The 16,685-nt window shown below is 41.4% G+C and overlaps 1 protein-coding gene across 1 annotated transcript; it reads left to right on the top strand.

The window, feature by feature from the left end:
* The first annotated feature begins 1,860 nt into the window (after nucleotides 1-1,860).
* Nucleotides 1,861-14,772, top strand: LOC139474215 (polycomb protein EED-like). The gene is made up of 12 exons (XM_071257123.1): nucleotides 1,861-1,950; nucleotides 2,847-2,999; nucleotides 3,536-3,628; nucleotides 5,919-5,984; nucleotides 6,429-6,551; nucleotides 7,333-7,414; nucleotides 7,883-7,974; nucleotides 8,996-9,129; nucleotides 10,130-10,235; nucleotides 11,974-12,132; nucleotides 13,274-13,347; nucleotides 14,225-14,772. Exons 1-12 carry the CDS (start codon nucleotides 1,861-1,863, stop codon nucleotides 14,349-14,351), a joined length of 1,299 nt encoding a protein of 432 aa, XP_071113224.1. The 3' UTR covers nucleotides 14,352-14,772.
* Nucleotides 14,773-16,685: the final 1,913 nt, after the last annotated feature.

Genomic DNA, 16,685 nt, shown 5'->3' with positions numbered 1-16,685 from the left:
TGATTGAAAGGAATATATATATATAAAATACAAAAGTCCAAAGATGAGCTGTATAATTTACTCAACCGGTTTCACGCATGTGATTTTCAAGAGTCTATACAATATATATATATACATACATTGTGCCATAAACGTATTAATGAAGGCTGATTATCGGAACATTTGAAAATGTAAAATAAAACAATAGAGACATTTTTAAAAAGAAAGAAAATCTTTGACATAAGCATATCCAGAACTAGTCGAGGCGGGGTCATGGGTGGCCCAGTCGTCGAAGGCGCCGCATTTCGCTGTGCAGATTTGCGTCCCTTTGACAAGCCAGAAACCTATGATTGTGGGTTCGAATCCCGGTTGGCCCCGATTATGTTTCTAGGTTTGTCAGCAACATACCTGTGCTCGTGGGTTTCACCGAAGTGGTAACTTACTTACTTTAATTGGGAATTTAACGTGCGCTTTCCGACATATGCGTATTATCAAACTGGTTAACGTTTAAAATTTAGATATCACACTTCGGACTGACACGTTCTGATCGGCGTAAAACACAATCTCCGCATTTTCACACTTGCGTTTGCTGATGAATGGAACTATAATGCCAGTGACCATTGTATCATATTGCCCCTACCGCGGGGATGGCCAATTATCATAGACGGATCCAGAGGTGGGGTCCAGGGTCTCACCATCCCCGAGGGCGCAGTTGACATGCATGGTGTCGGTGACTGAAAATGGACCCGTCAGTGGGTAGACTAACATCTAGTCTCTGAATTGAACATATTTTATAGAAATAAACAGTTGTTAAATTAAAGTTATAAAATATAATAAAAAGGAGCGCGGAGACTTTCTTCGTTTTCAGATACTGAAGTAATCTAGGCTTGTCAAACATTATAGACTTGCGTGGGCTGTATTGGATATATTTGTTTCAGGGTCTGTATGACAGACTAACCAGATCGTATTGCTGTGGTTACCGTATCCCCTTATCCGTTCATTGTTTAACATAAGTTGTCTATATATACTACTCAAAAGAAGTTAAAGAACACCACATTCTTTCATATTTCTAAAGTTAATTTGTCATATCGATTATGCAAAGTCAAGCCAAGGTACCGTTTTCACCTCGCGAAGTCAAGACCTGTACCGTTTTCGCCGTCAAGTGTAGCTGCCGTTTTCGGAAAGTCAAGCTAAGACACATGTTCCTGAGGCAAGAGTGTCCACTAGCCTATTTATCAATGTCTTGATAGACACAATTTTTTCATGGATAACAACTTCTTTAATACTGTAAAAGGCCTTGTTTCCGACTAGACTTTGAACAGGCTAGTGGACACGTTTGCCTAGGGTACCATTTTCGCCATGTCAAATAACTTGTTGGAAGGTTACTGAATATTTATAACTATAGAATTGATTAGGACTATGTACAGCTTTCCGGGCTGGACCATCTCTGTACATTATTCAATGTTTATCAACCGGTCTGTTTATTAGTTTCTGTCCACAAAGACATCTATATTTCCTTACCCCATTTTTATACTTCATTTGTTACTTCTAATCAGATTTTGGCAGTACATTCACTAGCATTAACACATCTTTTAGCCACAGACTTCGTTTATGAATTATTAGATACTAGCATTGCATCAGTGCGTATTGAACAAAACAAATTGAACTGAAACTTAATTAACCAGGATAATTACACTTTAATAACTTGAAACACAATTACACGAATATAGTGGTTACGGGGCCCATGTTCAACCCCGAATAATCAGCAGTTCATCCCACCAGTATAAAAACAGCTGTTACAAACAGCTGATCAACATATTTATAAATGGGAAGTCCCATCTATGCCAAGTCATGTGACAATCACGTGATCTCAGTTTCAAAATGTCGGACAGCGAAGAAAGTGTACCGCCTTTGTCCAAAAAACAACGTGTATTCACTCAAGTGCAGAATGATGGATCTGGCGATGAAATGGTAATAGATTATTGATTATGACATAATTCAAAATGAGTTTCGTTTATTGAATTTTAAATCTATTTGTTTCTAGACTGCATAGATCTTGTCACGTTCAATCTCCCGCGAAATTTTGAGCCATTTACAAGCCATGTGTGAATTTCATTTTGGTGCAAATTGATTCCTTAACTTTAAGATAGCCTTATTTTGCCAGGTGTTAATGAAGATCTAGTTCCTAATGCCCGAGATGAATTTTGATGCGCAGTTATTGACTGTTAATATTTATATATCATTGACAATATAAATTACAGTACAAGTAGCCTAGTATAGAAATCAAAACATCAGGATCACACTAGGCTGTGTTTATTTTCGGCTCTATGCCATAATCGGTACTAGCTGACCTGTAAGCCTGACTGTCTGAAAAATGAAAACAAAGTATAACAGTTTAATCTATCTGCTGACGTGTCTGTATCTGCTGACGTGTCTGTAAAGCTCTTTAAAAACGCCCCTGAATTCCTGGTTCCTAGCGACTGTGGAATGTACGTATATGTATTTTATGAATCCGAAACCAATCAAGAATCGGCCTATAGTATTAGAAAGCGAGCTCAGTTAGGGGAGAGAAATTCGTGTGTAATAAAAGATTTCATAAAAAATGTGTTAGTCCAGCTCGTTCTTCCAGCATGCGACATAATTAATGATCTTACGTCAAGTGCTAACTACGTTTATGGGTTGGAAAAACATCTGTGACCTAGCTTATTGTGTGTCATTGTACCCAATAGAGCCTAGACATTAATCATAGGTGTAGGATAATAAAGTGTCTTGTTGCCACACCTGCCTTCCTATGGGAACACATAAACATCTTTAGGAGTGCAGAATGGTATGCCTGAAACTATTCTTTTCTGTCTGTGTTAAAACAGGATGAGATATCAAGCACAACAAGCACCAAGGAAGAGGAGTCGTCGCGGAGTGACACGCCCACGCTGGTGTCACGGAGGATGGGGAGTATCGGGAGGATGAAGAAGGGATGGAAGAAGTGTAAGCTACAGTACAAGTGTACAAACTTCCTTAAGGTCAGTAGTGTCTCTTAGGGTGTGATGACTTATTCATCCTTAACATGGGATATTTATTCAGCAGTGTTCTTCCTTAATATATAAGTCAAGGGCTTCTTGTAATTGCCCTAATGCTAAAAGTTAAAGTTATGGGGTCCCTAGATTCAAATACTATAGGACCCCCTTCACTGAGAACGCTGTCTGGCGATATGATGCATTACTGAATGCATTCTGTTGTTGAATCTTACCAAAGTGAAGGAATTCTTGAGTAGGCTAGTTCATAAATGGTCCAGGATAGTGGTCCAGCAACTGATGCAATTAGTAAAAAGTCAATTTTGCCAAATAAAGGTCCTGAAATGTTTTATTTATTTTCAACAATTATTTTGAATAATGTTATTGCTCCATTTGGAAGATCCATTACATTACGAATGAAGTATTTAGTTTCTCCCTTCAGTAATTTTCATATGAAGAACATTTGAGATGATAAAATAAATTTGTTACTGTTTTCATTAATAACTCTATATATTGTAAATATATAAACAATTCTTCCTCTCCAGGAAGACCATGGACAGCCCATATTTGGTATTCAGGTGAACATGAATGTCCGCGATGGAGAGCCTGTCATGTTTGCCACGACTGGCTGCAATAGGGTAAGTAGTATCCAGGTTAGGGGCAGTGGGGAAGCCTGAGGCGTGTTCAGGAGGGCGGGCGCTCGCGATATTACGCGAGAACGCGCTGTTGAACACAGCTAACCGCGCGAGCGCATGCGTGTACTCGCGATCAAGCCCGAGAGGTAGTTTGCCTCGTAATCTAAGATGGCGTCGCACATTGAACAAATGTTTGCCTTTGGCGAGAATGGAACTGATGTCAATAGAATAATCTTTAAGACTAGATCTACCATCAAAAAGTTATTTTTGCATTTTCAATATATTGACCCGTGATGATCAGGGAAGACAATAGGTCTTCCGCAACCCATATGTTAGGATCGAGTAATAAGACTCGCTGACTTGGGTGATGCATATCATCGTATCCCCATTGCACAGACCGATGCTCATGTCGATTGCTGGATTGTCTGGTCCAGCACAGGGACATGTAACTAATAATAAAAATAAACACTTTGTTATCATGAACATCAAAGTATGAACACATCAAACTTATGATGAAATTAAATGTGTGAATCTATGACACTTGTGGACAGGGCTGTTTTGATTCCCGGTGACGCCATTTTGGATGCTGTGCCGCGAGAGCGAGTACGCGCCTTCCGTTCAGAAAGGCGTGATATTGCCTCACTGTACTCTCGCGCGGGCGCTCGCCCTCCTGAACACGCCTCTGGTGTTTGCCACAGCTGGTTGTAATAGGGTAAGTAGTATCCAGGTTAGGGGCAGTGGGGTAGCCTGGTGTTTGCCACAACTGGTTGTAATAGGGTAAGTAGTATCCAGGTATGGGGCAGTGGGGTAGCCTGGTGTTTGCCACAACTGGTTGTAATAGGGTAAGTAGTATCCAGGTTAGGGGCAGTGGGGTAGCCTGGTGTTTGCCACAACTGGCTGTAATAGGGTAAGTAGTATCCAGGTTAGGGGCAGTGGGGTAGCCTGGTGTTTGCCACAGCTGGTTGTAATAGGGTAAGTAGTATCCAGGTTAGGGGCAGTGGGGTAGCCTGGTGTTTGCCACAACTGGTTGTAATAGGGTAAGTAGTATCCAGGTTAGGGGCAGTGGGGTAGCCTGGTGTTTGCCACAACTGGCTGTAATAGGGTAAGTAGTATCCAGGTTAGGGGCAGTGGAGTAGCCTGGTGTTTGCCACAACTGGTTGTAATAGGGTAAGTAGTATCCAGGTTAGGGGCAGTGGGGTAGCCTGGTGTTTGCCACAACTGGTTGTAATAGGGTAAGTAGTATCCAGGTTAGGGGCAGTCGGGTAGCCTGGTGTTTGCCACAACTGGTTCTAATAGGGTAAGTAGTATCCAGGTTAGGGGCAGTGTTTGCCACGACTGGCTGTAATAGGGTAAGTAGTATCCAGGTTAGGGGCAGTGGGGTAGCCTGGCGTCTGCTACAACTGGCTGTAATAGGGTAAGTAGTATCCAGGTTAGGGGCAGTGGGGAAGCCTGGTGTTTGCCACAACTGGTTGTAATAGGGTAAGAAGTATCCAGGTTAGGGGCAGTGGGGTAGCCTGGAGCTCAGTGATGGTAATGCCTGTGTGGAATCACCCAAACACTGTTTTTTAGTTTTGTATTTGGATTCACATTGCATTGCCAACACTTTCCTGGCAATGCATACCATGTGGCCTACCCACCATATCATACCTGTCTCATGTTTGTCTCATGCCTGTACCATGTCTGTACCATGTCTGTACCATGTCTGCATGAACTTCAGACTGGTGTGTATTCTGAGTACTGTGTCTGAGAGGGGTATCCATGTTAAACTGCAGCATGGTATCTCAGTGGGCTAGCACTATAAAACCAGCATACCTCCACACTAGTACAATAAGATGCAGACACAGACACACACACACACCCACACACACACACACACACACATATCATAAACTGTCCATATTGTCATGAAATATGTCTCCAAAATAAGTGTATTATTATACAGTGTATTGTATATGACCCTCCCATAGAGACCCTTCATAATTTTGCACGACCCTCCCCTGATGCCCTCTGACCAACCCACCCTTTTAATGAATGTCCGGTCGCTAACACACCATCAAATATCCTCAGCAGCAATGTTGATGATGAAGTTGTATTGTTGTATGGACTCGATCACTAAGTGTCACTGAAGTAGTTCTCTTTAGCTTATTCTTGAACCTGATGGGCCTTGTCGCTGGAATATAGGGCCCATATTGCACAGAAATCGAGGGTCTGATTTTTCATTGATCCGTGACCCCTGGCATTGAAACACTACCCTGCCATGTTGTATGCTGTATATTATTGTTGCATGTTGCAGGTCACCATATATGAATGTCTGGATAACGGCAAGGTGAAGGTCCTTCAGGCGTACATAGATCCTGCAGTATCCTTCCCATAGGTCAAGGTCGCTGGAGATCTATCAAACAAAAACTAGTTAACTAAAACTGGGAAAGTAAGAATTTCTAACCCTGAAAAACTTTATTCAGAAACAAGTGTCAAAGAGAATCACCTTGCATTGTATACTGCTTATTTTCCTCAGCACTAACCTAAATAATGGAAAAAGACTGGTAAAAAAGGTCTTGCCCGAACTTGGCTCTTTACATCAGTTCCCATAGATTTGAGTGATAACATGTATACTATTTTAGCTGACCATTCTAGACCAAAACAATTTTGACTGACTTTTGGCTTAGGAGTAATTAGTGAAGTGAGACACGCCTAATGATACCTATAACATGAGCGCATTGCTTTGGGTGAGTGGGCAGATAATTTCACTGTCATGTAAGTTCAGTCTCGATGCAGTCAGTATAAAGTTTTCCTTGACTGTGAGAACGATGAAAACTTCTATTGCTGTGCCTGGTCCTATGATGAGGTGGGGCAGCCCCTGTTGGCGGCGGCCGGTCTGCGAGGGATCGTACGGATCATCAGCCCTCTTGCCATGCAGTGTATCAAGGTAGGCAAGGGGAGATAATTGGGAAATTTTGTCACACAGAATCTGACTGGTTGTTCTGTCTGTGAGATTTGCACTTATTTCCTTTCAAGTTTGATATGGTTTTCCTATTGCCATTATTATTCCACGATAACAAGGCAGGATTGAAATTGTGGTTCGTCAGATTGCTTTTTTCTGGGGGTAGCGGTTGATATATTGGGTATTTCCCTTAGTATGAGGCCTGAGAGTTTGATTTAGTTCTAGGAAGTCCCATGGCTTGTCCTGCTTGTACACTGGACATCTTCCCGAGGCAAGAGAGTTAACTGACTATAAAAGTCCAGTTTCCACAATTGCTGAACTAGGCTGGACTAACGAGTCTATGCATAGTCCAATCAAGGTTGCGCACCGAAATCTAAATCCGGTTCGTAAACTGTCGTGCAGATTTCGGTCGATTGCAGGATTTGCAAAGCATGTGCACCGCCAACTCTTTGTCAGCAGATATTTTCCAAATCTTTTCATGTTTTTAATCAATGTGTTCAGGTGATTTGATGCACTTCGGGATGTAAGACCCGTTTTATCACAATATGGATGCGATGCATGATGGAATGTGATTGGTCCATAGGAGAGGCTTAGAAGGGACATAACTGGTAATAGCCACTGGTGGAGCTACGATCGAGCCCAGCAATGCCAGCCTAGTTCGGCAAGGGTGGAAACTGGGCTTTTAAAGTCAGTTAACTCTCTTGCCTCGGGAAGATGACACTGGAGGGCAATTTAGTATTCTAGCTACCCCATAACTCTGTTTCAGCACTTTATAGGCCACGGAAATGCAGTGAATGAATTGAAATTTCATCCTCGGGATCCCAACCTGCTGCTGTCTGTCAGTAAAGGTAGAACAATGAATACTGATTGTAATACTTACAGTACTTTAGTGTTGATTACCTGTATAAAAGTTGAAAGTAAACATTGCTTTAACTATCTTCAGCATTATGACAAAAAATCCTTGTGCATAGTGTTTAATTTTATTTAATCTTCACACAGTTTAGTTGTGTGTTGCTTATGACAACATTATGAAAGGTGATCACATCCATGAAATTTGTAAATAATGAGCGTGTACAACTTAAAGTGACAGTCAGTAATATATCGGTTGTCTTAAAGCAGCCTAGAAATAATCAAGTCTTGACCAGCCAAACCAGTGATTGAAAGCATGAGCAACGAGCGAGCATGAGGCCTAGCTTGACCCTGAATCCCCAAAGAGATGTTGAATAAGGAGCACCTTGCCATCGCATGTATATGCTGTTTGTAATGTTCCCTCTTCATACGTTTCACTAACAGCTGTTTCCGTTGCTCCTTGTCAGATCACACGCTGCGTATCTGGAACATCAAGACTGACCTGTGTGTCATGATCCTGGGCGGGGTCGATGGACACCGAGACGAAGTGCTCAGTGCGGTCAGTACCTCATGTGTCATACCACTAGACAGCTGGGGACTAAACCTAGACCTGTAGACAGCTCTAGACTTACTCTAGACAACTCGACAGCTGGGGACTAAATCTAGACCTGTAGACAGCTCTAGACTTACTCTAGACCACTTGACAGCTAGCGACTAAATCTAGACTTGTAGACATCTCTAGACTTACTCTTCACCACTAGACAGCTGGGGACTAAATGTAAACCTGTAGACAGCTGGAGACTTACTCTAGACAGCTGGAGACTAAAGCTAGACCAGTAGACAGCTGGAGACTTACTCTAGACCACTCCACAGCTGGGGACTAAAGCTAGACCTGTAGACAGCTGGAGACTTACTCTAGACCACTCCACAGCTGGGGACTAAAGCTAGACCTGTAGACAGCTGGAGACTTACTCTAGACCACTCCACAGCTGGGGACTAAAGCTAGACCTGTAGACAGCTGGAGACTTACTCTAGACCACTCCACAGCTGGGGACTAAAGCTAGACCTGTAGACAGCTAGAGACTTACTCTAGACCACTCCACAGCTGGGGACTAAAGCTAGACCTGTAGACAGCTCTAGACGTACTCTACACCACTAGACAGTTGGGGACTAAACCTAGACCAGTAGACAACTGGAGACTTACTCTAGAACTGTAGACAGCTGGAGACTAAGTCTAGACCTGTTTACAACTGGAGACTTACTTTAGAACACTAGGCAGCTGGGGACTAAACCTAGACCAGTAGACAGCTTGAGACTAACTCTAGACCACTAGACAGCTTGAGACTAAATCTAGACCACTAGACAGCTGGAGACTAAATCTAGACCTGTGGACAGCTGGAGACCTACTTCAGACCACTAGACAGCTGGAGACTAAATCTAGACCTGTAAACAGGCGGAGACATGAAGCAGAGATTCCTGATGCTCCCTGTTACATAGAGTAGTATAATGTACTTGACATCTAACTGCAGTATTCAGGTGACAATGTCTCTAACAGAATGCGTATCCTGTATCCACTCCAGGACTTTAACATAGACGGGTCTCGCATCGTGTCGTGTGGAATGGACCACTCCCTGAAGATGTGGAAGATTGACACAGAGATGTTCCGAGATGCAGTCCTGGCATCCTACAATTACAACCCAGGAAAAAATAACTTGTGAGTCAATATGCCATTTTGTTGTTTGGGCTCAGCAGGGTTAGATACAGACACATTTCCATTAGCTCTGTGACGATCCAGGTTACTAGGTCTTTAGCAACCCATACTTGTTTTAAGAGGACAGTAATGGGAACGGGTGGTCAGGCTCACTGACTTGGTTGATGCATGCCATCGTATCCAAACTCCGTAGATCGATGATGCCAATCACTGGACTGTCTGGTTCTGACTTGATTATTTACAGACCGCTGTCATATAGCTGGAATATTGCTGGGTGCCTTTCTATAAATCCTGAGACTAGTGAAAAATAGGAAAGTCTGCTTGTTTTTTCCCACTATCATTGTTTTGTACCACCTGTGCCAATCTCTTTAAAATCAGGTCTTATACTCCAATTCCATACCCCTCTAAGACCGTTATCCGAACGGTGAAAGATCTCAGTTCAATGTGATTGTGCTCATCTGAAATAATATCTGGACTATTTGGATTTTCCCATTGCGTCTGTCTGTAATACATCAGTTCTGTGTTCTTATCTTTACTCATCATGAACATTCCCGGACTCTCCATGTCAGATTTCCCCTCTCAGCCAACAAGTTTTGTTTCAACATGTTCAAACAAGGAAATATCTTCCAGGCTTGCTTCATGTGTTCATTATTTCTATTTGTTTCTTATTTCTATATTCTGGGTGGTCGGGTAGCCTAGTGGTTAAAGCGCTTGCTCGTCACGATTCCCGACATGGGTACAATGTGTGAAGCCCATTTCTGGTGTCCCCTGACGTGATATTGCTGGAATATTGCTAAAAGTGGCGTAAAGCCATACTCACTCACTCACTCACTCACTCACTCACTCACTCACTCTTTCTATATTCAACAGTTGTCTCCCCTTCAGACTGCCATTTTCATGTCTGAGCCCATCAAGAAACATGAGTGAGAGTCTCCATGACTCACAGTTTGAAAGTCCCAGGTAAACATGTAAATACCTGTAAAATATGACTTGTGTTTTGCAGACCATTCCCAACAGTCTCCAACCATTTCCCTGACTTCTCTACAAGGGACATTCACCGGAACTATGTGGACTGTGTGAAGTGGCTCGGAAACTTTGTTCTTTCAAAGGTTTGTGTGACAGACTCCCTTGGTTTGGATTGGTCCCCTGTTAAAAGTGTTATCTATGCTTATTGCAGTCTGTGAAGATCAGACCCGTGAAAATGCGGGGTAGAATAGGTCTTTAGCAACCCATTCTTACTGTAAGTTAACCGATAAGGGGATCGGGTGGTCAGGCTCGTTGACTTGTTTGATGCATGTCATTGTATCCTAATTGCGTGGATCGATGCTGATGATGTCAATCACTGGATTGTCTGGTCCATACTCAATTATTTACAGACCGCCGTCATATAACTGGAATATTGCTCAGTGTGGCGTTAAACAACAAGGAAACAAACAATAAAACATTTGCAGCCTAAAATGGCGGAGAGTATCTAGCTTGCTCAAGGTTTTCAGATGCTTGTTTGCTTGGTACAGACCACAGGCCATTGTGTCATTGCTGGATTATTTCTAGATCACAAGTGTCAGAAATACACTATTTTTTAATTATCCTGCATTACTCCTCAATGCATTCACTTCTTACCTTACGACAACTAGAAGGACAGCGCAACTGCGAAGGTCCTGGGTGAAGAGAAGTTGTTGTTCTGAAGTCCATTTACTGACCTTCCGTCACTGTCCTGTGACCTTGATGACACCTAAGGTCATCTTCTTCAATATTTAGATTTTACTAATTTAATATATAGGATGGTGGATTTCTGACACTTGTTGGCGCAATGGGCTAGGCTAGTGGTTAAAGTGTTTGTTCTTCGTGATGAAGACCGGGTTCAGTTCCCACATGGGTAGAATGTATGAAGCCAATTTCTGGTGTCCTGTACAGTGATATTGCTGGAATATTGCTCAAAGTTGCATTAAACCATACTCCCTCACTCACTCTCACTTGTGTGATATGAATCGATGTAGAAATATTTTTGCAATGACATTGGGGTCTGTAGTCCAGACGTGAGTTTTTACAAACAGCGGGAATAATGCTCGTTCAGTCATGAACACCTGGTGTCAGTATGTCAAACTTACACTGACATACTTCTTGTCATGTTAACAATGGCACCATTTACAACTCTGGAATCGTTGAATACAAGATGGTGTCGATGCTATCAGTGTTGAAGGCCCCTAACTCAATTATGTACCACGGGCTGCCTCGATGTAGCTGGAATATTGTTGACAGCAGCCATCTTCCTGAGGCAAGGGAGTTAACAGACTGTAAAAGTCCAGTTTCCACCCTTGTTGAACAAGGCTGGAATTTCTGGGCTCAATTGAATCGCCACCAGTGTCAGTTACGAGTTATGACCCTCCTATGTCCCTCCTGACCAATCAGATTCCACCTCTCATATCTCTTGCATTTGCTTCAAACAAAATGGCAGAGCCCAGTCAAGACGATCTGATCAATAATCAAAACATATATTGTGATAAAATGGGTTTTACTTCGTGAAGTGCACCTTTAAAACATGAAAAGATTTGGAAAATATCTGTTGACTCCGAGTTGGCAAATCCTTCAATCGACCGAAATCTGCACAGCAGTTTACAAACCAGAGATGTCAATTTCGTTACGCAAATTTGATTGGGCTATGCATAGACTCATTAGTACAACCAAAATATAACTCCATAATTCCAGTCTCATTTGGCAAGGGTGGAAACTTGACTTTTATAGTCATTAAACTCCCTTGACTCGGGAAGATGGACAGCAGCATCGAACATCATTCACCAGTTCAAAGTACCGGTATTGTATCCCCCGCTTGATTCCCAAACCTTTCAGTCGTGTGAGAACAGCATCATCTGCTGGAAGCCTGCGAGTCTGGACTACACTGACACCAACATCAAGGCCTCCGACAACACCGTGTCCATCCTACACAGGTTCGAGTACCGGGAGTGTGAGATCTGGTACATGCGCTTCTGTCTCGACTACTTTCAAAAGGTGAGGGAGGACATACCGGTACCATTTACTTGATGCTGTTTTCAGCATTTCTGAGCGAGATGCTTAATATTGAAGTTCTTACATTCAAGTTAGGCATGAAACGATACATTGGTGCACTGGTACATCATACGTTTTCACATAACAATATGATACATGATACATTTTGTAATGTATCGATACAAGATGATACACTTGCTAAAATAAATTATTTACCAGTCATTTGAGGACCCCTAAGCGTTTTTGTCTTTCAAAATGCAAAATTTGTTGTAAAGAGCGTTTCAAGTTCGCTAGTAGAAATTGCCACTACAAACATGTGTCTACAGCTAGCCTTTCCCTTTGAACCTGCTCTGAAATATTTATAGTCAAGATGTTTTTCTGTGAGATTGGACAAAAATATTGGTAGCGATACATATCGTATCATGACCTATGTATTGAGACCTTCCTGTATCGTTTTGCCCCAAATTCAAGTGTGTGTCAATCAAGAAAAATACCAATGACTTTTTCAATTTTAGTTGAAATGCCCTGAGGGATTGAAGTTACCGTATTTGAGTTAATAAGCGCCCCGCTCTAATAAGCGCCCACGGCGACATTTGCTAATATATTGGCTAGTGAAAAATCCCAATTAGCACCCCTTCCGATTGATCAATGTACACAAGACTTATTTATTCGCGTATAATACGCATTCGTGTGTTATATCCACCCTTAATTATGGGCAATTAAATTCTGGAAAAATATATCTGTCGTACATAAACACTTTAGGCTGTCAGCATAAACCACGAAATTTATCTTTCAACTCTGTTTTTTTCACCAAAATAATATTCTAATAAGAGCCCCCTATTTCTAATTTTGAGAGCGCCCTGGGCGCTTATTACGTCGAATACGGTATTGTAAATCCAGCATGCCTTGAACAAGTGTTTTTGATAGCCTTGGCTACAACATAGTAGACTATAGGATTCAAAATGTCTGCCATAGCAACATCTTTTGATAATGATAAGCATCCTTGGTGCTAACCTCTTCTTATCAGAACACATTGGTCATAGTGCATCCTGATAGGCTTGAGATGGGAAATAGCATGCTCCTTAATCTGTTAGTAGTGCAGTGCTGCGCAAAGATGGTTGAAAAGTGAGTATTTGTTTTGTAGATTATGGCGCTGGGAAACCAGGTGGGAAAGATCTTTGTGTGGGACCTGGATGTTGAAGACCCAACGCTATGCAGGTGAGCTATCTGTGTGCTGATGGAAGGCTATGTTATTCTCCCATGTGGAGATTGCAGGTTAGAAAAGGATCCCAAGCTATGCTGGTCGAAAGATGTGACTTGATGCATTGGGAGTTAAGATCGTGACTTGGTTGATAGCATGTCATTCTACCCTGACACAGTTGTTGCTCATAATATCAATCAATGGTTTGTCTGGACCAGACTTCATTATTTTTGGCTGCCATCACATAGCTGGAATAGTGCTTAGCATTTTAGCCAACAGGCTGGGGTCAAACATGTCGTACATATCTGTACCACATCCGGTTATAAGGTACACATATTGTTTTAATTGAGATGGAGACATGTATTTAAATACCTCAAAAGTTTTTGGTGATAAAGTTATAGCCACACCCTATTTTTTATTGGCTCCCTCAAGTACATGTTACATTTTTTCATGATACCCCTCTGTTACGATATGTAATATTCATCTTGTGCATCACGTCCCCAAATATGTCAATGGGACATCACGTCACTTCATGTACTGACTTCCGGAGTAAACCAACTTCAAGCAGACGCCTCCGGTGATCCTTAAGTTATGCATCATATCGAATACAACAAAACACATAACGAAACACCCTCCTCTCTGTATATTAAATTACCAGTTTCTACTTTACTAAGTAATTTTCAAATATATAACCCTCACACACACCCCCAAGCCATTCCATTATATATTACCAGTCCGTTACAATGTATAACCTTCCTTTGTGCTGTTCATGCTATCAACCCCTGGTTTGTCTTGCCCATACTGGATTATACACATTCTGCTATGGTATAACTGTAATGTCGTAACATCTCTCACTCCGGCATCAGTTGTCTACACAGACCATTTCTTTTTCAGATTTACGAAATTGTCTCATGCGAAGTGTACTGTCGCCATACGTCAAACAGCCCTCTCAAAAGATGGAAACATCCTATTGGCTGTCACTGATGATGGAATGATGTGGAGGTGGGACAGAATCAAGTGAATAGCCAATCAAAGCTGCTTATACCAAAGGGAGACCACTCTGGATCAACACATCATGTTGCCAAGCAACCATGAAAGAGAAGACATACTGATTCAAAACTATTGAACATAGGTTAATGTGTTCTACCATGAACCATGGTTAATAATCTTAGTGCATTGGAAACAAATCTTTGGCAATACAGGCTTACAATTGTTGATAGTAAGAATTTGGAAAATGAATGTTGCCTAGACATGGCTAAAGAGGGACCAGAGCAGGGTCAATTCGGTTCTAGTAAAGTTGATTCAAGTCATTTAAAACCTGCATTGTTTGCAGGAAAACTAGTACTTTTAAACATGGTATGAAAGAATTGTGTGGTCCTTAACGTTTTGTTAGGCTAAAAAACCCAAAAGAATTGGTTCTCAGGCAACGGCTTTTGAAAATATTATTGGGGAGGGGGGGCTTCTTTTTTTTCCTTTTTTTTTTTCAAACTAATATGTTACCAAATATACAGCCTCTTTACACTCACATATTCCTTGATAAGTAAAATATTGGAATACAGAATGGGACTGCCATTGGACTGCCAGTGTTTGCATAATACACATATACAATGAGCTTTGATTTTATCTCATAAGGCGAAAACATTATCGTGGGCACACAAGACAAAGAAGCATGTCAGCAAATCCCTACTGAAGTATGCCAGTTCGTCCTATTATTACACAATCTAACTATAAAAGTGTTCATTGTGTATCTGCATGGACATACGTTTGTAATCCATATTATTACTTTTCTCCATGGTCTAGTTGTTCGAGATACACAGTTTGAATTTGTAAATCATCATGTCGAGTGATGTTTTATTGTAAATTTCATTGACCAGATTTGCCAACGGCAAAACAACTCCTATTGCCACCATGATCATTATACGAGATGTGCAGTAAAGCAGTGCACATGTAAAAGGAAGTAACTGCCTGCTGCATTGGATCGTGACTGTGCCTGAGAACCAAGATTTATTTGTTTTAGTCTTAGTGGTATATACTAAGCTACCACTAAGTTTTATTAAAACATTGCCTTCATCAGATCCATGTCCACCTGTATTATATGTGTGGGATAAGAGCGAACCTGTAGGAAAGTAGAGAGAACAACTTTGTTTTTGATGTGTCGATGCTGCAGAGGATTGTCTGGGGTGTTGTATTATATGACATCATGACCTGTGGAGAATCTCAGGACTTGCATCTGTACATACTCATTTCTGAACACATTGTCTTCAGACCATTTTAAAGATATTTTTATCAAAGAAGGCCATTTTTTTTGTTTTTGTTGGATCATGGAGCCTGCAACCGGATTTTGATTTCTTTACACGATTCTGATTGGACTATGCATAGACTTGTTAGTCCAACCAAAATGTAACTCCATAATACCAGCCTAGTTCGGCAAGGGTGGAAACTACTTTTATAGTCAGTTAACTCTCTTGCCTCAGGAAGATGTCCCTCAACAGAATAACAAATGTCACACAGTGTATATATTTGTACATACATGTAGCTCTTGCTTGTTTTTAGTGTCATACAAGTCATTCATTTCTTTGTTGGTGCCTGGAACTAAACTGCCTGTACCACATACCCTCAGTCCATTAATATCCTTTAAAAAACATGCTCTTGTTGAATCTAGCCTGGCTTGACCAAAGCACCAAAAGAAATAATTGCCTGTCATATGCAAGTGCCTTTGATAAAAATAAATTCTTCCTCACATAAACCTCAGCTGTTCAGACCTTCAGACCAAATATATCCTGCCACTCAGTCAAGGATTTTCGGAATGTCCCAGATAGTTTATGTCCGGGCTTTCAACTGATTGAAACTGATTTCATTACATGAACATATCGTGCCTTGTATTTGATGACAATAAAGGGCACAATCATCTGCAAGAAAGCATTTTGTTTCAATTTTGGGATAGAAGACATGGATGCCAGTCGGAGATAGTGAATTTTGGAAGTTGTTTTTCATCCAACTGTGATCTTTCTGATGAACATTAAGAAATACAACATCTTACATCATTAGTGCAAGCCCCGTGGGGATTCCGGGTGGGAATTGGTCCTCAGCAACCTGCCGGTATGCTGGTCGTAAGTAACGACCAAATGGATCAGGTGGTCAGGCTTGGTGACTTAGTTGATGGATTGTTGTTCACAATATCAATCAGTGGATTAGTTGCAGGCTGCCATCATGTAGGTGGAATGTTACTCAGTGTTGTCTTCAATAATATTATATTGCATATTAACGTTCTGCTACATTCATATCCTAAAGATTTTTCATTCAACATCTCCTCTTACTGGGTTCCATTTTGTTGTGGATGAGGTGAGGTGAGGTG

The sequence above is a fragment of the Haliotis cracherodii genome, unplaced genomic scaffold (assembly GCF_022045235.1).
Source record: "Haliotis cracherodii isolate W230 unplaced genomic scaffold, xgHalCrac1.p SCAF_3, whole genome shotgun sequence".
NCBI classification, from domain to species: Eukaryota; Metazoa; Mollusca; class Gastropoda; order Lepetellida; family Haliotidae; genus Haliotis; species Haliotis cracherodii.
The sequence above is the reverse complement of the archived record's forward strand: the minus strand, read 5'-3'. Positions and strand labels throughout refer to the sequence as shown.